This window comes from Protobothrops mucrosquamatus, unplaced genomic scaffold (genome assembly GCF_001527695.2).
Source record: "Protobothrops mucrosquamatus isolate PMUCROS unplaced genomic scaffold, P.Mucros_1.0 scaffold_253, whole genome shotgun sequence".
In the NCBI taxonomy this organism is placed as follows: Eukaryota; Metazoa; Chordata; class Lepidosauria; order Squamata; family Viperidae; genus Protobothrops; species Protobothrops mucrosquamatus.
The window spans coordinates 1535422-1562846 of record NW_015386329.1 but is presented as its reverse complement, the minus strand read 5'-3'; the positions used below and the strand labels follow the sequence as shown (position 1 = coordinate 1562846).

Below are 27425 nucleotides of genomic sequence, written 5' to 3'. Positions count from 1 at the left end.
CATCTAGTCCAACCCCCTGCTCAGGCAGGAAACCCTATACCATTTCGGACAAATGGCTGTCCAGTCTCTTCTTAAAAACTTCCAGTGTTGGAGCATTCACTGCTTCTGGAGGCAGGTTGTTCCACTGGTTAATTGTTCTAACTGTCAGGAAGTTTCTCCTTAGTTCTAGGTTGCTTCTCTCCTTGATTAGTTTCCATCCTTTGCTTCTTGTCCTGCCTTCAGGTGCTTTGGAGAATAGCTTGACTCCCTCTTCTTTGTGGCAGCCCCTGAGATAATGGAACACTGCTATCATGTCACCCCTCGTCCTTCTCTCCATTAAACTAGACATACCCAATTCCAGCAATGAGGAAGTATAACCCATCTAGAATTAAAAATAGAATATTTCTGGATGCAGTAAGCTTTTGAATTCACAGTCTCTCCATCTTTTGGTATTTACCAGAATTAAACTAAAACCAAGCTTTGGTATCTTTTACCAACTTCATAGATCATAGACAAATCTATGTTTGTTTTCCCCCATCCAAACTCTTACAGTTTCCAAGTCAGGATTTCCACTACACAGCCTGTTCAACCAGAGGCAGAGATGCAGAACCGGTATATAATCTATATTCTATATAATCCAGGCTGGATATAGTATAATGGATATAACGTAATCTCTCCCAACAATTTTATAAACATGCTCCCAGAAGGAGACCATGGTCATAATTCTTTTTATGATTAAGAACGGTTATCATCAAGTGATGCTTTCAGGCTAGATGCCATGGGAAGCAAGAAAAAAAAAACTTAGAATCCCTTTTCTTTTAGCAAAGGTACAATGTATGCACTTTCCTGCAGGTGAAGAAAGTAAAGGAAAAATCCTATTATATGTTTCTCTATAGTTGAATATTACTTGTCAAATGCAGACAAATAATGCTTCATGCCTGATTCTATAAAATTCTCGATGTAGTTGTATGCCTGCTCTCCATTATCATCAAAGGTTGACTGCTACTGTAATACCCTTTCATGTCAAATGCTGATATTGAACATAACACTCGCTAGTGTTGGGAGAAGAATCACACAGCTAGAAAATATTCAAAGGATATTTTCCACTGAACTTCAAGCAAGATAATTTAAGAATTTGACATCAATTTCCCTCCAAAGTTGATAGGGTGATAAGAATGTATGTCAGTTTTAGGGGTATTAGGTTTCTGGATTCAAAATTAGGTAAATTTATTAAAACAGGGGTCACCAACCCCCAGCCCATGGACTGGTACTGGGCCGCAGCATGCCAGCAACTGGTCCACACAAACAAACAAAATCCCATCTGCGGGATGCAGGCAGCACACAAAATCACACCCCCTCCGGTCCATGGAAAAATGTCTCTCCACGTAACCAGTCACTAGTGCCCAAAAGGTTGGGGACCTCTGTATTAAAGGATAGGCAACTGTCCCCCTTTTTTGTGTGTCAATCAACTCATCTCTGACTACAAATTTGAAAGATACTTTCCTGCCATTTGAGATAGGAAAGATAAAAAGTAGTATTGTAGTTACTAAACTAATCTTTACATCATTTGAAAGAAACAAGCTCCTTCTGGTATAAACCTTATCTATATTCTATGATAAATGATCCACAAAAGCCAAAATATCAGCAATTATTATAAAATATAATGCAGGGATCGAGTTTCCTGTAGTTTGTCAATCAATCCACATACTCAATCCAATTCTCTCTTTGCAACCGAGGAAAAGAAAAGCACTGATCCAGTAATGCCTAGAGCAACTGCATGAGACATAAGGCAATTGTTCCATATAGATCCATGTGTGTATGTGATTATGTAATTCTTCCTATGAAAAGAAGGGATAAGCATAAAATGGGTGTCTGTAGAACAATTAAAGGACTCAGATACCTGCAGCACATAAAAATTATATCCTATAGAATTATAGGATAATATATCTATCTCTCAGTATAAACTTTTCCACTATGCTCTGATCTCAAAATTGGGACTGTAAATATCAGGCTAGACAAAGCTTGCATTCATTAAATGATTGTATATGGTCCCTGCTGACTTTAAAAGGAACTCAAGTAAGTAACCACAAAATCTGTTTACCTTTGTACAAAAAGAAACATGCTGTGGTTTGGGTATATTAGTTCTGCCACTCTATGTGATCCAAAGTTCACTGACAGCTATCCCCACAGTGAAAAGGATATTTTGTGCAAGCTAATATTTATGTTTAAAAATAGGTCCTATTTCTCAACTTAATAAACAATAGGGCTCTTCAGAACAGGTGATCTTCCTTGGGATGAAACTGCAAACAGTGGCAGAAATTTAGGCTTAGCATGTAAGTTCATCTACTGAGCTTCTTGGGCCTTTGTTATTAATGAGGCACTAGAGAATCTGGGAATATTCCCAAGCAGCAGATTTTGTATTTCTTCTCTTCTTAATGATGCTTTCCTTTCAGGTGTTGTTTGTAATTACAACTAAATGAAGCTGTAAAAAGTTAGGCTTAGAATAACAAGTCTCAGTGTTCTACAAATGTTATGTTCTACATAAATTCCCCACTGCCACCACTTCCAAAATAACCAGAAAGAAAATAGAAGAGCTAACTTGAAAATGATCCACTCCTGAGGACACAGAGATTTAAATTAATGTTGGTACCACAATAGAATTATACAGTGTGCCACAGGCAGGTAACATAGTGCCCTCTAGATATTTTGGACTATAATGTGTATTATCCACAATAATTGGATATATAGCCTAAAGCAAAAATATAGACCAAAGCATCGGATAACTCCAAGTTGCCTACCGCTGGTCTATGAAGTAAATAAACTGTTTGTTCACTATAGAATGACCAGATTATTTCTTTTTCTGCTTTGCAGGGTATTAGTCCCTCTGTGAAGAAAGTTATTGATATCTTTACAAAATGCTTTACAAAGCATTTTCTTCAACAGCAACATTTACATTATTTTTAAAATATCACTACTGCTATCACTTACTTCTAAAGTTCATTTTTCCAACATTAATTTAAGAGTAGTAGTTAGTGAATGTTCAAAATCATGGGCTTTTTTACAGAAATGAAACAAATCCTAATGTAGCAAGTTGATTTATACTTAATCTTTTAAAAGCAATGGGATTAATTTGGCATCTAAATTGAAAGAGGGATCTGCAAAGTTGATGAAAACAGTTTCAGTCATGTCACTTGTTCAGTTAGATTATTCAATGATAAATATTTTAATTGCTGAACTGTTTTTCTGAGATAGGTTACATTTGGGCTACAGTTATCATAATCCTTGACTATTTGGCTATTTTGACCAACATCTTATTGTAAATAGAGAATATTTTAGCATTTTGCCAATTAAAAATCTATTATTTCATTTCAGCTTAGAAAAATGCATTATTTTTGCCATTTTTTTAAAACCTTATTTAAGTAGTTTGTACTAAATTATATAGGGTATAATTATCTTATAAACAAGTGGAACATATGGAAAACTGTAATCGACACAGAAGAGCATAGTGCTATAAAAATTAAGTCATTTACAAAAATGCAGAAGTTATTAGCGGCAAGTTTCTCTTTCCTATCATGTGTTCTGTGTTGCTGAGTTACTGTGAAATTATAATGAAATCCTGCTGTGAAGTGGTTATCAAAAACAAGAAGGAAAAGGTTTCAGTGCTTTACAAAGGATTTGCTGTTAATTAGCTTTTGTGTACGTACACCATCAACAAAAGAAAGAAAGCTTGGTATTTGTAAAAGGTGATACGGAAGAAAAATGTGCTTTTGTTCAACTGGAAGAAAAGATGAAGAGCATTAATATATGCACACAGTTTTACCCAACCATTTCTCTGTGGGAAAGACTTGGCTAATTAGTTCCTGTTAGTAAAAAAGGGGATATATGAAAAATAAGGGGGACCATTAGTTAGGATATAAATCAATACATACATCTGATTAGACAAAGAAATATTAAAAAAAATCCCTATGCTGGTTACATCTGCCACAATATGACTGCTTATCTACCAGAAAAAGCAAAATGGTTCCCTTTCATTTTATGGATTCTTTTGCTCTTAATTATACTTTGAATGCTTGCTGTGAAAGCTGAAATGTTAGCATTTTTTTTCAAAATATAGTCATGAATGAGCTCTTCAGTTGGGCTGCTAGGCTTTGACTATGGCATCACTTTCTGGCTCAAGATATTTCATCTGGTACACAAATGAAGTTCCAGGTGCTTACTATAACATGCCAGGAAGGCAATGGTTATGCATGACCTCTATACATTTCATAGGACTAAGCCTATGAAGATAAATCTTGCAAGAGGAGTATTGTGACAAAAGATCTCAGGTGGCAGAACAGAGATAAACTTTGGAATGTGCCTCCTGGATAGAATCATGGTTAATGGTCTCATAAGGCAGCTATTTTATATATTCATTGCATCAGCAATGACAGCCCTGGGCTGACTGGCATGGAAGCTAAGCAGGACCAGCCGGATCAATCCACAAGTAGGAGATCTCCAGGGAATCCCAGTGCTGAAGGCTATTCTGGGAAGTTGAAAATCACCCTGGAAGATGGCAAGGGCCAACTTCTCCCATCCTGTTACCAAGGAAACAGCCCATGAAATCACTATAAAAGGGGACTTTAAGTTTATTTCAAATATTCACTCCTCATTCATGAAGGAGGGTAGAAGAAAACTTATAGGTTTGCTTTGGGAAATCCTACATTGTAGAGGTATCACCCTCTTCCCCTTTTCTCTTTCTTCCTGTTTATTTTCCTCTTTAGAATCAAGCCTTGGTTCTTCAGTTGAAAGAGTGTCTGAATTTTTGACTTTAAGCATGAGGCATCATTGGGCTTGCCATCACTTAAATGGTCTGGGCAGTTTATGGTAAAGTGAAATATTCTCACTCTTCCTTTATGGTAAAAGGTTCTAATATTTTTCAGTAAAGGATTAATAAACTACTTGCTCCCACATCCCTTGTCCTCCTTGTGTTACAGCACTGTACAATACGTGAGTGGACTGATGAGTTAAGAGTAAAGTGTTGGATTGAGTCATTTCCAGACATTAAGGAAGCAATCTGTCAGAAAACCCTTCAATCCTTCTTTTCGGGGCTCTGCCAATCTGATGGCGGGGGGGGGGGAAGGTTTTGCTCTGCTGGGAGGGATGTATTTCCTTTACTTTGTTCTCTCTAAACTTTGATGTATCTCTTTGGGTGTGAAAGAGGGGGAGAATGTTCCAGGGGCCATCTGCCTTATCTCCACTCTGCTGAGAGATCCGTTGAAACACCTGGGAACCATCCCTTATCAGCTCTGGTTCCCATTTCCAGATTGGCTGAAAATGAACTGGACAGTTGGACTCTGGGGTGGGGTTTGGGTAGGGGTGTTTTAATGTAACCATTTGCACTGGAATTATTTAGATCTTGCTTTGTTTTTCTGCTATCACTGTCTCCCAATAAAAGTTCCTGTTTGAAACAATGCCTGTTTCAAGAGTTCTGTTTTCTTGGGAGTACTAGCTGAGATAGGACCTTACACAATCATTATTAGATCTGTACAATGATCTGGATTAAAATGAGGGGAAAGTGAATCTACTCATGTAATTCTCTTGAAAATCATTTAAGAAAAACAGCATTTCTTTCTGGTTCTGCACAATTCTACAAAATGATTAATTTAGTTCAAGGAGATGCCACTATGTGTATGTTCATACATACTCTCAATTTCTTTTCTTGTTCAAATTTGCATTCATACCTAATCATCATTATTATTATTATTAATTTTGTTCAGTTTTATTGTCTCAGTTTGTCTTCTGGTACCAACGGGTAATGTACACTGGGAAGACAGGTGGAATGAACCTGGTAGTTATCCCACATCTTTGAGTTGCTTCCAATATCACTGAACTGGATGCCATTTGAAACCACTTATTTGTAACTGAGATTGATGGTGCTATATTGGCACTATAGATGGTAGTTCTGCAAACAAAGTCCTTGCCTTATGGCAATTACACTATAAGCTGTTGAAGATTATATTTTGAGCCTCTTTAACATACAGTGATATATCTAGGTAAAATAATTTAAAATGAAGTGATATATAATACAGTTCTCCTTTTCATTAAATTCAGATATGCTGAATATGTGTTTGAAACCAAGTATGGGCCATAGACTGCATTTTTGAGCGAAGACTTGGACTGCAAAATTCAAAATAGTCTGAAGGCAGATATGTGATGCTTTCTGTGTTAACATACTGACTATTTAAAAATCCCAGCCTTCATCACTATAGTATTCAACAGTTCAGTATTTCATGATTATCAAACAATGAGTGATAATAAAACTCATTCCCAGTACAGTTAAAATGATCATACAAAAAATGACCATAATAAGTGCATGGCAAAAGCTTGGAATAGCTAGTAAGTGGGGAACACAACAATAAGCAAGCTAGAAGCCATCTGCCAGCCTACCAAAGATTGCCAACTAATTCTGGCACAGTCTCCATTCCTCTCTTCTTTTCTCTTGGCATGTGCTTCGAATGCAGGTTTAAGAGCTGATGAGTCCATTTTCTGCCAGTTGTTCTGTAAAAGGAAATTCTTTACTGGCAAAAACTGGGACACATCTGGCTCCTTACTATTGATAGCTATTAGGAGATTATTCCTGTATTTATTCTACTTCTTGTGTTCCAAGTCTATCTGTTAGCATGGGACAGTGTATATTTCTTGTGTGTCTTCAAGTGACATCTACCGTATATATTCCTGGACAACAGTGGGGTAGGACATGTGGTATCTTACTATTAAATAAGCATACTAAAATCATCAATCTAATTCCCATTCATAAATATCAACCTTTTGGTCACTTTAGTAAAGTCCTAGCCTGATTCTATGTTCAAAAGTAAGCCATCATTACTTCAGTAGGACATATTCCTTTTGCCTGTATCTGCAAGCCTAAGCAATAGTTATAATTATGTATTTGTTCCAATGAGTGGAACGATGTCCTAGAACTGAAATATGTTGGTTTCTCTTCCTTGGTCAAATAATCTTGTATCCGGTCTTTAATAATATGCTATATGTATTGATAAACAAAGTTCCTGGGTAGGAACAGAAACAGTTAGTTTTTGGGCCAAAATAAATATATTTTAACAATGCCCATCTATATATGGTTTTCTGCGGATCTGAGCTTATTCTATTAACATATAATCTAGCTTCAGGGTCAAAAACTGTTATACAAGTACATTTGTATTTTTACTCAAAATTGTACACTGTAATATGAGACAATGGCAGGTTAGGCGTCTTAGAGGTCCTGTCAGCCAAGCAATGTCAGCTGGTAGGGACCAGGAGACATGCCTTCTCTGTCACAGCCCTGCCCTCTGGAATACTTTCTCTCCAGAAATCAGGATAATCCCAACCCTAAGATTGTGAAGCTTGGTGGTGTTCCCAGTCCTGAGGCTCTAAGTGTGTTAAAGGCTCTATTTCTTGCCTGAATTAACAACCATGGCAACAGTTTTATTTGTGTGTGTGTGTGTGTGTGTGTAAGTGTTATGATATATACCACCCAGAATCACTTGTTAAGAGGGGTGGGTATAAAAATTAAAAAATAAATAAACAAATCCCTCCAAAGCGAACGGCGCTGCTAGCCCAGGTGGGTTGCGTGGCCCATTTGCATATGCATGAATGGGGCCACTAGCCACCATAGGAGGTGTGTGGCTGTTTGCTCATATGCACGGTGCCAGCGCATGCCGCATGCGCAAATGGGATTGCTAGTGCCGCACCAGTGTGCGTGGCCCTGTGCATACATGCATGCACCAATTCTGAAGCTGCTCTCCTTTCCTCCGGTCCATGAGCCCAGAAAGTTTGGAGACCTCTGCTCTAAAGAACTATCAGATAAATAAGATAAATCCTTCAATATTTTCAGAAACAATTTTTTTACTATTATATCTAAATACAAGTAATAAAAAATTACATTTTACAAGATGATGTTGATCTAAAGAAAAAGAAACTTCAGCAAACTTAGGGTTAGTGCAGAATATTTGAGGCAGAAAATCACATTAACCAGTTTGATTAGTTTGGGACATATAACCGGAAAGGATCCATTCTATTTTTCAGTCTCAACTCCTGGCAACTGCATGGACAAGTTCCTGCAGTTGTCTTGGTAAGATTTCAGAAGTGATTTGTTTTTGCCTGCTTCCTAGGCTGAGAAAGAGTGACTGGCCCAAGATTACCCAGCTGACTTTGTGCCTAAGGCAGGACCAAAACTCACTGTCTCCTGGTTTCAAGTCTAATGTTTTAATCACTACACCATTCTAGTTCTCATGAAGAATACTTATACATTTATTTATACTGATGCTGTTGCAACACATTTTGTTCTACCCTCCTCCCCTACCAGTAGTGTAGTTTGAACACAGGCTATGGAATCTCTAAAGGACTCCAGCCTGCCTTACACAATATCATTTAAACCCCCACTAAAATTATATTTTTAACATTCAAAGGTTAAATTTATTTAATTCAGTAAGCATGAATAGTATAGAAAGTAACCCCAAAAGACTTGAATGGATGGGTACAAATTTAGAGTCCCGCTCATTAAACTGGGTGATGTGATTAGCTTACTTCTTACAAAGAAAGAACAAAAAGAACAAAAAGTTGGGATGGCTGATGTTACCTAGCGTGCTGGAGTAATGTGGACTGGCGTGTCCACGGATAGTAAATGCAGTCATGCCTAGTGGGGCCTCTACACCTGCAGGCAATTACAGAACAGAAAAGATCATTCACCATTCACAGGGGCCATGCACACACACCAGCACCTTTGCACACACATGGAACATGGGAAGTGTGGCAAGAGGAGCAAGTGCTCAGCAAGTACCTATCCAGGAAACCGATGCAGTCCTCGAGGCGTGGGCCCACGCATCTGCCGCAAATCCAGGGGAAGGTGGGGGAAGGGAGAAGAGAGAAAAAGAAAACATGCATTAGGCATTTTATAGGCAGAAGAATCATCATCTTCTTCTTCTTCTTCTTCTTCATCATCATCAATCCCCCTTCCATTTTCTCTTTCTCCAAAATAGTTGATTACAATATTCCATCCCTCAATTGTCATGAAGCCGTTGCTTCAAATGTTTTTCAGTTCAAAATGCCTCGTGTGATGCTCTGCTGTTTGTAAAATTGCAAGGCTAAATCACTGTGAATACAAATTGTGATTCTTCAGTTACTTACCTCAGAACAGGTAATTGTGGATTTGTGTAAAAATGATCAGAGCCAAGTTTTACCTGCCAAGGCAAGGATCTACATGGTACCTTAATACAATGGCGCAATAAATTCAATCATTAGTGACTGTAGTACGGTTATGGCTTAAAAGATAACAATTAACATTTTCTCTATTTCAAGGGGCATAACTACCATTCAATTATGCAGATTCTATAAAGGCTTGATAAAAAGTAATTATGTTCACCCAGTGTGTGTATTTATTAATTGATCAACTGATTGATCACATTTATAATACTACCAAACTCCATTAAGTGCTCTGTACAGCATACAACATTTAGTAAGAAACAACATAACAAAGATAAGAAGTATCTTTGTGTCAAGAAGAATAAAACCATCAGATTAACATGTAAAATTATACCAAAGGCTCACCACTCACACTAATCAAAGGCCTGGGGAAAAACCAGGTTATTAAGCACTTTTTGAAGATAGTCCCATAGGGTTCTAAGGAGGATATTGTTACAGAGGGCAAATGCAGCAACATGAAAAGGCCCGCTTTCTTAACCCCCATCAGGTGATATGGTTCAATGAGCGTGATGCAAATCAACTCTTGTTGGATTGTACAGGACAGACAAAAATGATCAGAGATAGGTAGTCACCCAGGCACCAGGTTTTATAAATAAAGGACTTTATTTGTGGTAACCCAGCATTTTGAATTGCATCTAAAAACTAACTGGTAACCAGTGCAGTTCATGGAGCAACAGTATTACACAGGCATAGTCTGGCACACCCATTACTGTCTGCATTGATGCATTCTGGACCAGCTGCAGGGATATTCAAGGGTAACCTCATGTACAACACTTTGGAATAGTCCACACATAAATAACTTGTGACCAAGGCACAAGTTATTGTTTTGATAGGTGGCCTCTCCAGTCCAGGAACAGGCCCAGCTAACATACAAGATGGCTCTGTGCAATAGCCATTTGGCAAGAGCTGTCACCTCCAGATTATATACCACTCCTGAATGGGGAAATGCAAACCCGCCCAAAATTAAATACCCACAATGGCTCAAATGCTAGGGTTGAGCTCGAGTTTGTTCCTATCCATCCTGATCCTCATAACCTGTATACATGGGGTGGGCAGTTAATTTTCCCAAGGGGCCACATGAAAAACTGGGACTGTTGTGGAGGGCCTCTGCTGCCACAATCCACCCCACACCAGAGGTCGAACAGGGATAGACAAAAGCCCAAATGTGGCCCGCAGGCTGTAAAATGCCCAAGTCTGCTCTAGACCCTGGCATCTAACAGCAGCATTTGGACAGCCCAGAATCAACATGTAAAAGAGTGTATCATCTTATGCCATCAAATGACTTCAGCCAATGGCCTCATGTAGCTATTACATGGAGTAAAAGCATCAAGCTTTGAAGCATCTCACAGATTAGAGACCTCAGACTCAATCTCTCCTTTCTCCCACCAACCAGAGCTACACCCAAAGAAAGGGCACCCCTCTCACCAGGGAATCTTGGATCTAACAAAAAGGCAGTGGGTTCAAACATCCCAGCTAAACTTGCAAGGCTATACCTCAGGTATCTTAATAGGACTTGTCCAGTCACAGTGGAACTATGAGCAAATCTCAATCTATCAGATAGCTAGAATATTCCTATAGGGGTCCTTCAGATGATGCTATGACTTGTTCCCCAACAAGGAAGGAGAAGGAATGGATCGTCTTAAATATAGCTGATGAATGACCATCATTCATTCTAGGCTATAATAAGGCTTTGCCTTAATGCCCATCAGAACCTCAGAGAAAACTCCACGTTCCCTCTGAAGCTATTAGTTGCCTGGGACAGAAAGATCCATTAGTTTCCTTGGACAGAATGCTCTAATGAGTCCTAGTCTCTCTGCAGCCTGAAGTAACATCAGCAAGCCAAAAGGCAATGATCTTTCTTTCATGGGTGAAGATATTGCACTCCACTATCAAATAACATTGCAACTACTCTGAGATAAAAGCCAGATTTAGTATGCCCTCAGCAATGCAAGATAGGCTCTTAATTATGTGGATACATGGTTTGCCATGAACTCCTGAACTGCCTCAGACTATATCCTGCCATGGGGTAAGTTAAAATTCCCAAGAACTAGTAGCCTTAGGGACCTAGCTGCTAACCCAGTAACAAATTTAAGCAAATCAGAAAAGATGCTGCTGCATAGCAGAGAGACGAGTATAAGAGCAACAATTGTCCTATAGAGTTTAACTATCAGCCAAAGGATCTCACATCCAATTACATGAACAACAGAGCTTCTGAAAGCCATCAAGATTTCTTGAATGACAGGTGCATCTCAGTCAACCCCATGCCTAGGTTCACAGTTGATCTGGGCTCATAAATCAAGCACTGGATGAAGTTCTCATTCTTTTGAGATCTTCAGATACAATCTTTATTTTTTCTTTTTTGGCACAAAAATGTTTTTCGTATGCATCCTGGAAAGACACAATACCCATGAGAATGAGAAAGCCTCGTGGTACACCAAATGAAATATGAATTCCTCTTCAGCATCACATTGAGTACAAAAATATCATCAGGAATTCCTTTCCCTCTCTTGAAATCTAAAATGCTCTGATGAAAGAAAGGGTTTTCGGCCTACTTTTAGGGGATCCTAAACAAAGGCCTTTGCTTTGGTGCCAAGCCTACCAGTCTGTGTTTATAGATGAAATATCTTCTTGGAAAGTTGTTTACAAGGCTGGTAGGGAATGATGTGGCAATGACACTGTGCACTTATTGAACAGGCTTTTTTATATATTAATTTCATTCCAGTTGCCAAGCTACCACAGGGAATTAAAGATTATATAGAGAAATATTTTGACTTTTTTCACCATCATTCCAATTCTGAATGAAGCCAGACATCCCATCCTATCACAGTCACCGTTTCCGTTTATTCTAAAAAAAGCCATGAAGAAGAAAAAATATGAATAAGAAAATAAAATGAAGGTAAATTAATTTATTCAGGGCACAGATCACTAAAACCTTGAGGGCAAGGACAGGAGAAATAAGGCAAAAAACCACCAACACCTCAGATATGCATTATAACTACTTAAAGTCCCCCATCAACACTGAACGGCACATTGACACATTTTAAAGGAGGTGTATTTATAAGAATAGCTTTTAAAAAAATAGTCACACACTTATTTTACTTAGCTACTAGCATTAATACAACCAGGTGATTTTTAATGATACCTGTAACCTGCTCTGAACAAGATAATATGTTTGCTTCATGTTTAATATAAAAATCAGAAAGTTATTATGAATCACATTTGATTTATCAAAAGCCAAAATGTATGTTTCAGAATATATTTTTGCTTCTATTTTACAGTAGGTGCTTAGAAGAGACAATTGACAAAGTTCATTTTTTCATAGCTTGGTAGCTTGGCAACCCTCCAAAATGTATGTGTAATTTTATTAGAAGGAGTTATCAGAATAAAATGTCTGTAGAAGAAACATCAGAAGCATGATTTCATATATATATGTATTATTGCCCAGATGCATTCACCACAGCCTGCAGAAATTTCAGGAGAAAGCCACTAGGGACAAGGTATTGATGAATAAGATATTTGCCTGGAATAATTTTCTGCTTTATCCACCTGAACTTAATTTAAACTCACCAATGAATTTAAGCCAATATTTTTTATTGTTACTACTTGTATTTTTAACAATTAATACAAAGACATGTATTAAGTAAAGATTTTTTCCACTCCTATTGCAATGACAGAAGGGTGCAAAAAATTCCAGTTGTTACATTTCTTTATTTCCAGATGTTTTTAAAGTTCAAGGAGAGAACTAATATTATTTTAGGCACTTATATTTAACATTAAATATATGTTAAGCCATAAAAAAACTATCTTCCATTATTAAGCCCCTCTGAAATGCCTTTTTTTCTTCCCAGTAGGAATACTAATTTTTAACTGTATAACCCAGATTTTAAAGGGCCAAATACAAGTTAAGTCTACCACAAATTCTGGTATATCTTTGCATTCTTAGTTTAATTTCCCAAAAAGCTCTGTTGTAATTAGATCTGCAAAACCAGCAAAAGGTCTCATTTTGAATGGCAACAGCTGTTGACATCAACATTTTATTGAATTATTTACTGCTTTAATTTTAGCAGCAAAACAATACAAGCCTCTTGTGAATTATTATTTTACAAAATTAATTTGTTGGTTGTCTCTTGGTTTTTGTTAGAAATTGTCCAACAGACTCATTGCAGAATAACTTGAATGGTCCATATTAAATGTTCAGAAGTCACACAACTTCAGCTGCTGGCATGCCATGCTTCACTTATTGTAGTGATAAAAAAAAAATCTTCTTTGGATTTGAAAATGTTCTCTATACCTTCTGTGCTGTGGCCAAGATAATAGCACAGGCACTTCTATGAAATCACCAGGAATGAAACTTGATTTGAAAAAGATGTTGTTATTATATGTCAAGTGCACCATGGCAGAACAGGTTCTGATGGTTGAGAAGTTTATGGAGGTATGGTAAAATAGAAATCAAGTTATTTGTTTTCTTTCTCTGATAACTTTTTATTTTTGTTTAGTCTACAATACTTAAAGAAAGAAGGATTCCCAACTAAGAAAAAAGGGCACAAAACTCACAAGTGTTGACAGAGAAGAAAAGCTTCCATAAACTACAATCCCCTCTAGCTTTCTTAGCCTGTACTTTGAGAAAGAATTCACAATAGTTAGAACTTGCAGGTTACTTTCAGCACTGTTTTAAAAATATTCTGATTTCCATTTCCAAATGTGGCTAATACTGACTGAATTATTTGTGCACCCTTTTCTAATCAACACATTTGGCTGATACCTGGATCAAATTCAGCAAGCTTTTTTTTAAAAAAAATGATTCATTCAGAAAGTACTCTTACAAAAGGGCTTGGTTCTTCAAGCACCAGCATTATCCTTTGAAATGTATTCCATTGAAGTCTTCTGGAAAAGGGTACTTTGTTTTAAATAGTGTTTCATGACATCTGCTGTGTGAACATTAATGCCAAAACATGGTAATCAGAACCAAGGAGAAGGATCTTGAATAAATACGAATGAGATCCTGTATCTGTGCCAATTTTCATCATAAGAAGCATTGGGAATACTTCCACACAAGGGGCATTGATAGAAAACAAGAGCCATTTTAATAGATTTAGGAGAGGAGTATTAAACACAAGTCATGTATCATAAGAACTGAAGCGGAAATGTAATCACGGATGCCTAAAAGCAAAACTTTTGCAGATTATTTGGTTGCCAGATATAATGGTTTTCTATTTTGATGATACTTTATTCAATTAATATGGTGCTGTTACTGAAGAAGGAAAAAAACAATATAGGTGTGGATGTTTCACTGCCTTTATAAAGCTATTCTAACCAACACTAATTCAACTTCACTAACTTTAGGAATTAGAATTAGCTGAGGATGTGAAAGTAGGAGGAAGACTGGGGGAAGGTGATGACATAATACCTGAGTTCTTCTTGTCAAGGGAAACTATTGTAAAGCTGAAGATATTCAAACTCATATCTTTGACTTTATAAAAGGATTAAAAAACACAGAGTGACGTGAGTTGGAAATCATGGTAGGAGAAGTTACAAAGAAGAGGATTGAGGAGAATTCTTAAACAAAGTTCAAACTTTTGAAAAACATATTAAAAGCAGAATTGAAAATAATTCTAGTGTACAAAAAAAATGAAGTAAAGCAAAGCCAGTGTGGCTAAATAAAAAAAACTTAGTGAAGATCTGAAAATCACATACAGCAAAAAGGTAAAAGCGCCAAGCTGTGAAGGAAGACCACAGACAGATCATCTGACACTGCAACACTAGTGTCAGGATTCTAATGGCAAAAAGGGTTTGTGGGGGATATGTTCAAAAAGAAAACGGAAAGATAAAGATTGGTACATCAGCTGCTCAATAAAAATGGCAAAATGCTAATACAGTGGATGCAATAGAGAAGGCAGAGACATTGTATTCACTTTTTACTTTGTTTCAGCCTTGTTTAACAAACCTAGGTGTTCTATTCAGAAACTGCAGAGAACAGAATGGAAGGACAGAATTAAAGCTAAGGACATTTAACTGTAGCTTTTTAACTTTTAACAAATCCTATCTTTATTTTCAATTAGTTTAAGACCAGATGAACTGCATCTTAAAATACTAAGAAAACCTGGTTGATGGTGTGGCCATATCCTTATATACTTTCCCAAATAATTCTGGAGAATTGACAAATTGATGGATGACTGGAGCAAATGCCCCCTCTTCAAAAAGTGATAAAAAAAGATTCAGCAAACTTCAGGCCCAGTCAGTATGACATCCAGGCTTTGGATGATTCTGGAGCAGATAACAAAAAAAAAAAAAACCACACAAAAAAGTATGGAAGTATCTTGAACATGGTGTAGTAATTAAAAGAGGTCTGCATAAATTTGTCAAGGGAACAAGTGAGGCTGCTACTCCTGCTGCTCCCAAGTTTATGTTTCTTGGAGATTTTAACTTGCACCTGGGCAGCATTAAGACTGGGGCCCCTCAGGACTTCAGCAAAGTATCTGACAAAGTACTCCAAGACATGCTTATTATTCACTGTGGGTTGGATGACATCACAAGTAAGTAGATTAAAAGATGGGTTGACATTTATATTCATGGAATGTTCATTGATAATTCCTCATCAATTTGGAAAGAGTGTCTAAACGAAGTACCACAACAATCAGTCCTGGATCATCTACAGTTCAACATTTTTATTAATGATTTGGATGAAGAGGTAGAGGGAATCCTTATTAGATCTGTAGGTAATATAAAACCCATGGATGCTAGATTGAAAAATTGGGCTGACAGTAACAGAATTAAATTTAGTAGGGATAAGTATAAAGTTCTTCACTTATGAAATAAAAATCAAATGCACAACTATTGGATTGGGAATTCTTGGTAGCACTCAGTGTTAAAAAGATTTTCCATTTTTAAATTAATAGCACTTGATCGCATTTAATAAGAGCCGGAAGTATGAAGTGGCTGCAAAAAAGACAAGATTTATTTTAGGCTGCATTAACAGAAATATAATTTCCAGTTCATGGGAAATTATTCCACTCTATTATGCTTTGATCACACCCCATCTTTGATATCATATCCAGGTCTGGCATCATATGGCAAGAAAAATTCATAGAAATCCTTAAACCAATTCAGAGAAGGGCAACAAAGATGACTGGATTACTAGAAATGAATTTAATGATTCCTTCCAACTTTAAGCTTCTATTTTTTTTACTGATAAATTTCTTATTTATATATCATAGTTGATTTGTGAAATCCAATTAAAAGGTTTTGCAAAAGGAGGGGGCAATTTTCTTTTCCAGTTAACACTAACCCCAGCCTCCAAATCTTGAGGCTTTGCAATACAAAGAGAAATAGGATGGAAGAGAAGGTGTGCATCCTTTGGTGCCACGGTGAATTAGGCCAGGTTTGCATTGCATTGCATTTTATAATAACATAAGGAAAAACAGGGATTCAGTCCATTTACCTGTTTAAACTTGTGTATTCAAAAATTATAACCATTTGTACATACATTACACAGATACAGAGAGATAAAAGGGTCAACTGTGACCTTCACCTTCACATGCAAGGGACCTGATGTTCAGTTAAAAAGCAAGGCAGGATATCTTTACCACATTTATTCTCTATTCAAACATGAATGCAACTCTTCATGTAACCTATCTGTCTTCTTCATTAAGGTCACATGGAAAGTAGCACTATCCTTCTAGGGAAGGTAGATCTACTCACTTTCCTATCTCCCAGCTGAACATAAAGACAGTTGGGGAGGGCTACATTCTTAATATGCTGAGGCAAACACACACTAAAACATACTTTTGCTCTTTTAGTGCGGATGATCTTTATTGCCTGTTTCCCCCATTCCAGCAAAAGAGAGAAAAGGGACTGTAAAAGGTGTGGTAACTCAGACTCCAAGAGAGTATTACAATAAAGATATTGGTCTATCATCATCTTAGCTTTGCCATCCATAGAGACATACTGAAATACTTGGGGATAAAAATGCAGTGTTCTAGAGATTAAGTGGTACAGAAAAATGGCTTGAAAGTATCACATGTAGCAAAGATTTTTTTAAACATATGTACAGTAAATGTAAACTTACCCTTGGGTACAATTTGGGTGACAAGAACGACATTCACGATCCTCATCCGCATACTTGAATATGAAGCTGTTTGTCCCCTGTACACCATCAGGACATTTTTCAACACAGTTGGGGCCATCTTTAAAATGAAAGCATTTGGTACAATGATCTGGTCCCTATATAAAAAGAAGAAACATAAAATGTCCACATTTCTTTTTCAGTTTGGAGATTCCCCAAGAGCTTCTAAGAGACATCAAGTAGTATAATATTTGACATAGGATGCATTACTCACATTGCCTTAAGACTTATGTCAGGAGTTTTCACAAAGGCAGATTATTGTTATACTTTATTAGATGCTATCTGTATTTCTTTTCAGCCCATGCAAAACTTTCATGGGAGCATGCATAGCTTCAACACAGTTTTGTCACTAAGATTAGAACTAGAATCAGAGACACCCAGGTTCAAATCCATTCTGAGCACAATATGTTTAGGTGGTGATTTTGGGAGAGCCATATACTCTTAGCCTAATCTAATACACAAGATTGTAACTTTAGGGACAATTAAGAGGAAAGAGTGCATTGTACATTGTCCTGAGCTCATAGAAGAAAGGGATGGATATAAACCTAGCAAATAAGGAAAATTAATAAATTTACAAAGCAAGAAAGGATAAAAAACAGAAAACAAATCTGTCTTCTATAACAACCAGCTTATATGTTGGATTGTATATGGATTGTACTTACAGCCCCCCTACAAGTTATTCTGTTTCCATCCATCTTCTCACACTGCAGATCACATTCCACACAAACTGAACCATTTGCAAATTCTCTGTATTCCCTGAGAAATAACAAGCAGTTTAGAAATACCAGAAGTTATAGAATCAGGGAGCAACTTCAGTTTCTGACATGATTATTTATTCTTCTAGCAAAAGTGCTTATTCCCCCAACTATACCTTCTCTTTGTTAATTTTCTAATTACATCCCATCCCTGGATTAACATGCAAATGTCACATTTGGCACATCCAAAAAAAGAAACTCCTGGCATGTAGGAACTACCAAGACTAAAACTTTATTGAAAGATCCATTTAGGCACAGCAGAAGCAAAGTCAGCTCTGAGGTTTCCCTGCGAAAACCCACATAGGTAAAACCCCCTTTTCACCCCTGGACCACCCACAGTTCATTGTCCACCAATTACACTCAGTACTTTTGTTTTGGAAAACAATCTGCTCTGGCTGGCAGCACTGAGAACTTGGCTTTGGTGGGTATCTCCTCTCTGGCGGCAGATGGCTCTCATGCATTCCTTATCCCTCCCCCCTCCCTAGAAATTTACCAACCCCCCTCATGTTCAGCAAACTGCAAGCTGAAGGCTGATGTAGGAAACAAAGAAAGCGAGTCAGCTTTGAAAATATGCACATAAATGCACTGCTAAGTTTTATTCACTGTTTGTAAAAGCAAGGATATTAAAATATTTCATATTATTTATACAAACATGCAGTATGCCCTTGTTGATTGAGATCCACTCAGAGTTCAATATAAAATGGGAAGCTATATCAGTATTTTAAATAATAAATAAATAAACATTCTGGAGATGGAAAAACACATCTATTGAAATAAAGAGACATATTTTATACATATCTGATCTAATTGCAACCACTAGGGTTTCCTCTATCTCTGATGGCTTCCTTGGTACACTTGAAAGACCTCTAACAAATTACTCCTTTGTGAAAGTAAGAAAAAAAATCATCTAAAAACGCTGCTTGCACAGAAATAATGGGGAAGCTGAAGTTATATAAATCATATATTTGGAAGCGAAAACAGTTGTCAGTGTTAAAGTGGTGTTATTAGTGGGAACAGCACTTGGATGTTCATTTCCTCTTCTTTCATCCTGGGAATAATTGCAGGGGTTGTACAGAACACCAGGCATGCATATAACCTACTGACTCAGCATTCAAAGCTAGAGTGGTCTATTAGCTACCTAGTTGTTAAAGACAATCAGATGAAAAGAATCATACTGTTGAGATGCTAGAGTTCTTCTACGTGTCCCACTGAGTCTCCTAGGTAAATTGGAACTATAATCAATTGTAGACAGGGGACTAATATCATAACCCAATATTTTTTTGGTCTCAGAAATCTAACATTATGGAAAGATCAAGAAGTATCTGTGAGTCTGTGCCTTCCCAATTGAAGTAATTTGTTACTGTGGGGACACCATGTAGTATAGATTAGTTTATAAAAAGACCCGTAGATCAACTTATCTAAGATTAAAATTCAGTGCAACAGGGATTAAAAAGTGTCATATATTAATATCCTAATATTGGCAAAGAATTAAAAATTACATTACTAAAATTACTACTAACATATTTGACATTTGACTACATATGGCGATGACAGTAGAACAGAATTCAGCAAACGTCAGTGTATTAACTGAGGATTGATAATAATGATTCTTTATTTTACTATTACTATTACATCTGATTAGAAATGGTATTATTAGGCCCAAATGGAAATATATATAAAAGGAGCAACCCAGTAATCAAGACCTAGATGTCTCTATTTCTTCAACTTTCAATGGAAATTTTTTAATAATGGCATCACTAAAATCCCTGCTTCCAATTCTTCTGCAAAAAATGAAGAAAATGTTATATGAGAGTAGTAGTGGATGTTTGTGAGGAAATTATTGTGAACTTCATTAATTATGATGCTGACTGTTATTGCATTATTTTGTTGGAAAAAGAAAATTCTCAAGAAAAATATAGTTTGTTTCCATGCAATAGATTCACAATATAGCATGCTGTAATTTAGCTTCAATCAGGTCTTTGGCTTTCTTGGACTGTATCTGACCTGTTTTCCAATTGGTAGAATTAGTGTTTTTGTCAGCTCCAAGTTTTACAGATTACTCTCAGTCTGTGACTCTTCTGCCCTCAGAACAGTGGAAGTGGGTTCCATCCTCCTTTGTTTTCTGGCTCCTCCCAGGGGGTGCTAGAGGCTTTGCCCACAGAGCAGGTCTTTCCGATTTCACATTGTCTATCACCTGTACATTGTCCCTAGCAGCTGTCTCCTTGCTTTGCAGCTGTTAAGGAGAGATGTGCAATTTTGTTCTCACTCCCAAATATCAATGAGAGTTTCTTTTTGGCTGACTGACACCATATGGTAATATCTCTATTCTGTAGGCTTTTTCAATGTACAGATATTATCATGTTGTTAAAGGTAAGCACTCCATATCCTTCAGGTGGGGAAAGACAGAAAGGAATGCTATTTTTAGAGTTTTAAGAGTTATGATAAGAATGTGTGGCTTGTCATTCATCCACTCTGTCTCTCCACCAGCATGAAAGTGGCCACCACAGTGCAACTAAAAGTGCCTGGCTTATGGTGAACCAGAGGTAGAAAGGAAAAAACAAGGAGGACATTTATGAAGCAATAGATTAAGACTGTTTGGAATTCTATTCTGCAATAAGTGGTGGGTTGTTTATTTTTTTTGTTTTTTGCAGAGCTGCTCTTCTAAATTCAAAGGAATTCAGCTACAATTATAGCTAGTAAAATTTTGCAGAAAGGTTTTTACTGCAGATCCTGAAAAGAAAACTCTCTCAAAGAAATTGTTTGGATTACAGATACTAATTTAGTTTTCTTTTATATATCTTTTGGATAAAAACTCTCTTTTCTAGCCCTTACATCAAAACAGCAGTTAAGTACAGCATTTCACATACATGTACATCAAGAAGAATAAGAAATGGGAAAATCAGAAACTGATAAAAACAGTTTTGTAAGACTATCAGTGAGGAAGTGACATGGGTAGAAGAATAGGGAATTTCCTTTCTAAATGCAGATATTGAAAAGGGTTTCTTTCATACTAGAGGGCCCTGGAGTTGACCTCAATAAATGGCATGAGGAAGTTTTCTCATAGGTTTTCTCTTTTCTCAAATTCAGATACCACTAAGAGCAGTTGGAATTCTACTGGAAAGAAATTGAAAGCTATGTATATTTGTATATTGATAAATGTGCTGCAGCATTCTGGCCCAATTTTAGCTTCCATATATTCTTCAAAGGTGGTCCTGTGTAGAGTGCAATGAGCCAGTTGGAATAAAATAGACCAGATCAACATTCTTAAAAGACGTTACTGGTTAATCAAGCTCATCTTGGTAAAAGCACCCATGGCTACCAAGAACATCTAATTCAAGGACAGAGGGGATAAAAAAAAATCTACAAAACAGTATTTTCAAAGGGAGTGCTATCCAACTCATCAGAAGTTGAATTCCAAATCTGAGATCAAGTCTACTGATCGAGAATAATGTAGTAAGACCACATCTGGAATACTGCAACCAATTTTGGTGACCATACTACAAAAAAGATGTTGAGACCTTGGGAAAAGTTCAGAGAAGAGCAACTAAAATTATCAAAGGCTTGGAGACTAAAACATATGAAGAACATCTGCAAGACTTGGGTTTGGCTAGTCTAAAGAAACAGGGGTAACATGATAGCAGTATTCCAGTATTTGAGGGCAGAAAGAAGAGGGCATCAAACTATTCTCCAAAGCACCAGAGGTCAGGACAGGAAACAATGGATGGAAACTAATCAATGAGAAAAACAACCTGGAATTAAGGAGAAACTCCCTAACAGTGAGGACAATTAACCAGTGGAACAGTTTGCCTTTAGAAATCGTGAGTGCTCTATCACTGGAGATTTTTAAGAAGAGATTGGACAGCCACTTGTCTGATATGGTATAGGTTCTCCTGCTCGAGCAAGGGGCTGGACTAGAAGACCTCCAAGGTCCCTTTCTATTCTATTCTATTCTATTCTATTCTATTCTATTCTATTCTATTCTATTCTATTCTATTCTATTCCTTTTGTCATTTCAGAATTCAGTTTCATTTATTAGATAATTTCCAATATATTATCTCCAGACAATTAATTATGAACTTGACAGTCTCCTTGGAATGTGATGGAAATGTATATTGCTGACACTGAAACCTCAGATCCAAACTATTTCTCATAATTGACTATTCTCCACTGTTTAACCCCCAGCCTTATCTGGTGTCCAAAATTGTTGTGAGCACAAACTAGGTTTAAAGCTGCATTGAAATGGTTTGAGGCAGTTTCACCTCCTCCCCCCCAACAAGGGAATGTGAAGTTAGAAGTTAGAATAACAGATTTGGATGGGACCTTGTAGGTCATCTAGTCCAAACCCATATGCATTCAGGAGACTGAACCAGATAACCTCACTAGTTCCTTGGGACTTCCTTTTGACAGAGATCAAACTTCTCCAATCTGTTGCACAACATCTCCTATCTAAAGTACCAGTCAACTCTTTTATATAGTGTTGCTGCTTTTCAGCCTTCCATTTAAAACACAAGGACTGGACAAGCTTTTTCCTTGTTCCAGCTTGGTGTCTTTCAAAAGAATGACCAATTGTTTTGCCTCGTGGCCAAGCTTACCCATCCCCTGCAGTCAATGCTCTAGTCCAGTTCCATACAATTATATATGTAACTTTTCAAATTGAAATATCTTAGTTAGATTATTTTGCATGATTCTCCCATAAAAGATGCTGCTGACTAGCACAAGTTATGATTACCAGTTGCTGCATGACAGATGGCTTCTTCTATTACCAAAACATAAAAAATAGTAATTTCAAACCTGTGAAGATATTTATATAAACACATGCACACACACACAAAGCCTACAGGGAAAAATGACTTACCCTTCATAAAGGTGACAAGACTTTACACAGGTTTTTCCTCTGATGAAGTGTTTACATGATAAACACTGATCTGGCCCTGGCCCCCAACATCCATTTTTTGAGCATAAATGGCTGCATATCATCCCTTCTGCAGCTGTAAAATAAAGGCAGGCACAATCATTTATAATAAGCAGTGTGCTAAACAGCACGTACAATGCTTAGCTCTATCACCAACACTTAAATCCATACATTAAAAATGGGAGGAAGAGACAGGAGAAATTTCTTCTTGCTTTAACTAAGGTTGCGCTTGGGCCGGTACATTAAAATATTCTGCTTATGGTTACTGGATTATTATCAGCAGTAGAAAAAGATTACAAGAACCCACCTCTTCAGAGGATTATTTAATATTACTCATCAATACTAATAACATTTTAAATTGAGACAGTGCAGATTTTTTTTAATGTGATATGTAATCTGTGATTATTTTAAATGGTTTAAAATTTGCTATGGCATGAAATGATCTACTAATTGAAATGTTATTTCCTAATTTCTTTAACTAAACATTTATGTCTAGAGAGCAGAAGGCTTAGAATTAACATACTGTATCATCCTGGATAATAAGAATGTATTAGTGGCATCATGAGCTGTTTCAAAAATATTGCTGAAGAATTTTTAGGTGGAGATAATATAGAAACAGATGGAATATGGTTGACTAAAAGTCATAAAAGAGAATTAAGTTATTATAAAGGTATTCAGAATTTTTCCTTTACTCATATTGCCACTGAGGTAATAATTGTTGTTTTATTCATTGGCATACAGTATATATAATATTCTACACAGAAGGAAAAAAAATAGAAAACAAAAACAAAAAATGTGAAAATAAAAGATAAAAAAGAATTGATGAATAAAACAAGTTTTAAGATTAAGAAGTAGGTAAAATAACTGGGTATCACTATGGCAAACATGAATTGTATGTTATTTCAAAATAAGACATGGAATGACATTAAAAAAGACATTTTAAGATGAGAGAAATTACAAGTGTCATTCTTGGGAAAAATTCTGTGATAAAAATAAATGTCTTGCCAGAATGGTATTTAGTAAAGAGTGACTATTGCTGAGAAATAGAAGGCTTCTGGAGTTAGAAGAACACAAACTGAGATTTATGGATATGACAAAGTCAAGACTAATTTGGATTTTAAAAATCATTATGTTAAGACATGCCAAACTGAGAATATGGAATAGATACAAACCCAGATTGTGCCCTAAAATACCTTTGGGATTCTCAATACAAGAAGCAACAATATTGCAAACTAGTGCCAAAAGTGTTGTAAAATTGACTCTTGACATGAGGTTCTTTCACTTATGACCATAACTGTAATTTATAACCAGGAATCCAGACCCAATTGCAGTTGTAGGTAGACACAAAGACAGAAAAATTCGGCACTACTCATAAAGGAGGAAAGGATAGTGGAGATGATGAAGTTGCTGAGAGGACTAAATTGATTCTTTCATCAGAGAAAGGATCATTTAATCCTTATCTTCTTTTTTAACATTTTTAATAAAATGTTCAGGCTTGGAGGGATGTTGTTCATGGGGTCGCGATGGGTCGTCACAACTTCGCAACTAATAACAACAATAAAAAATATGAAAAATTAGAAAATAAACAAAGAGTACTTCCCAGATTTTGATATGAATAGTTACTGGAGATAAGATAGGAGAAAATATTAATCTGTAAGGATGCAGTCGGGAAAGCTAAGGCTCAGAATGAACTAAGACTTGGAACAAATGCCAAATATACAAAAAAACGTTTTTTCAATATAAGTAACAAGAAGAAAGTCAAGGACATAACTGGTCCACTAATGGGAGAAAATGACAAGAAGGTGATGGATATCAGGGAAAAAGTGGAATTGCTTAATTCCTTCTTTGCATCTGTCTCCACACAAAAGAAAAAAATAGTCCAACTTATCAAAAGTTGTGAGACATAACAGGAATACAGGTCAAATAGGCAACAAATTGGTAAGAGAACACCTATCTGCTCTAGATGAATTCACTTTTCCAGGACCATATCCCAGGATTCTGAAGAAGCTGACAGATGTGATCTCAGAACCACTGAATATAATATTTAAAAACTCCTGAAGCATAAGGAAACTGCCAGAGGACTGAAAAAGAGCCGATGTGATTCCAATCTACACAAAGGGGGAAAAGATGGATCCAGGAAAATACAGATCAATCAGCCTGATATCAATACCTGAGAATATCCTGGAAAAGATAATCAAACATCACATTTGTGAGCATCTAGAAATCAAAAAGGTGATTACTAGAAGCCAGCATGGGTTTATTAAAAACAGATCACATTAGACAAACCTTATTGCCTTCTTTGATAAAGTGACTAAATTAGTGGATCAGGAAAGTGCTGTGGACATAGTTTATTAAGATGTCAATAAGGCATTTGACAAAGTAGACACAGTCCATTTCTCGATAAGACAGAACAATGAGGAATAGTCAGTACCATCACCAAATGGATTCATAATTAGCTGACCAACCTCACCCAACATGTAATCCTCAATGGAACTTCTACATGGAGGGAAACATGCAGTGGAGTACCACAAGGTTTTGTCTTGGGGGCAGTAATCTAGATAAGGGAGCTCATCAAATTTGCAGATGACAAGCTGGGGGAGAGGGGGATTACTAACACTTTTGAAGATAGACTCCAGATTCAGAAGGATCTTGACAGATTCGAGCATTGCTGCTCAATAGTGAAAAAGTAAGAGTCTGCACTGTGCTTTTCAAAAGGCAACTGAACTTTGTTTTTCCCTAAAAATGGTTCACTCTTCATTCAAGAAGTTTCTTCAGTTCAGTTCACTTCTTCAGAACCAAAGAACCTTCTTGAATGAGAAGTGAAACATTTTCAAAGAAAAAAAAACCCCAAGAAAGTCCAGTTGCCTTTTGGGACACTAGCATATTTGTGACAATCATGACCTGGATGATTGAGAATCTCCATATGACAGTAAGGGTCTGCACTTAGGCAGGAAAAAACAAATGCACAAGTATATAAGCTGTAAGCAGCTTTCCAGACTAACATTTTATTACAGCACACACACTTTTGCGACTTATATCTACAGTATTGCTCATGAAAGCTTATGACTTTTAATAAAATTAATGGCTAACATGGGTCTTCTCTTGCAATCATTATTCTTTGGGGTATGCTTTTCTGTATTTTACTGGTAAGAGTTTAAATTCCTACATGTGGAACAAAGAATGGACTGAAGATGAACTAGAAGAATTGATGCTTTTAAAAAGAAAAATAAACCCACAAACAAAAAACTCCTTGTCCTTAAATTATCAAGTTATTCCTGCTGTCTAAAAACTTGTGGTTCTCCTTGTGTGGCTAAAAGGATCATCTTCACCCAAGAAGTCTCAAGTTTTCTAAAACTTATTGGGGGAAAATTGTCTCTTCCTGATTAGTCTCCATAACAAAAGCAAACTAAAGGTTGAGAATGCAATAGTACACTAATGTCACATGCTTTAAGAATCCATTCTCATAACCTCTCCCATACTCCAAAAGCCAGTTCAAATGAAACACAAAAACAAGCCTTAAATTTATTATTTGTTTGGCAACACTTGTCAAATGGAGAATTAACCAGGCAAGGAGGTAAGTGGGTAGAACAGTATTAGCTGGGCTATGTAAGATGAGTCACAAAAGCATTGACAGTTTATGTCAGGACTGGTTTAAGATTATTTTGTTTCCTGAAGCAAAGCAGCACATAATGCCACATTTAACTCTAAGTATATATCACCCAAGCTAGCAACCCAATTTTGGTGGATGGAACAGAAAATTCTCCAAGCACCTCCCAGATATCTAGCATCAATAGAATAAACCACATACTGTCTGGAGCCTGTCCATCAGGGTCATAACTCATGTTGGTTGTAAAACAGATTGATCACATATTTTGCAGTAATGGTTAAGTGGATCACCATAGTCGTTAAGCAAATCTACAGTTGTTAAGTGAATGACATGGTTAAACCAAAAAAATTTCTCTATGTGGGCAACTTTGCCGAAAAACAGAGTTGTTTTTTTTGCAAAACTGTTATAAAATGTTGCCATGTGACTGTGGGACACTGCAAACAGCCCAAAATGCGACTTGACTGCCAAGCACTCAAAACACAGTCATAAGACCCCCCCCCCCCCCCCGGGGAACCATTGGAACTTTGAATCTGGGTTGTAAGTACCCACCAGGTAGAATTATCATAACTTTGAATGGTCATTAAGCAACTTCCCACCCACATAACCTTAGACCATTCACTGTTGGCTATCTTACATTATGAGAATGTTGTGTCACATATTGCTGGTAAAAATGGTGAGATAGCACCCATAACAATCTAAATAATTTTAGGTAGACTACAAGAATCCAAGTTCTTATTGGGAGATTCAGAAGGAAAATCTAGTGAAATCAATTTCTTCTGTTTGATTGTGTTGTTACTGCAACATAATTGTTCA

At 36.7% G+C, this 27425-nt stretch overlaps 1 protein-coding gene across 1 annotated transcript in view; it reads right to left on the bottom strand.

Moving 5' to 3' along the window:
* The window catches only part of ERBB4 (erb-b2 receptor tyrosine kinase 4), a 593387-nt gene that overhangs the window by 190476 nt on the left and 375486 nt on the right, over positions 1 to 27425 (bottom strand). Inside the window, exons 17-20 of the mRNA XM_015831035.1 lie at positions 22949 to 23081; positions 18001 to 18094; positions 17282 to 17436; positions 8594 to 8668 (exon numbers count right to left, since the gene is read on the bottom strand). Of these exons, the coding sequence (XP_015686521.1) occupies positions 8594 to 8668; positions 17282 to 17436; positions 18001 to 18094; positions 22949 to 23081 (457 nt within the window). The remainder of the gene's footprint in view (positions 1 to 8593; positions 8669 to 17281; positions 17437 to 18000; positions 18095 to 22948; positions 23082 to 27425) is intronic.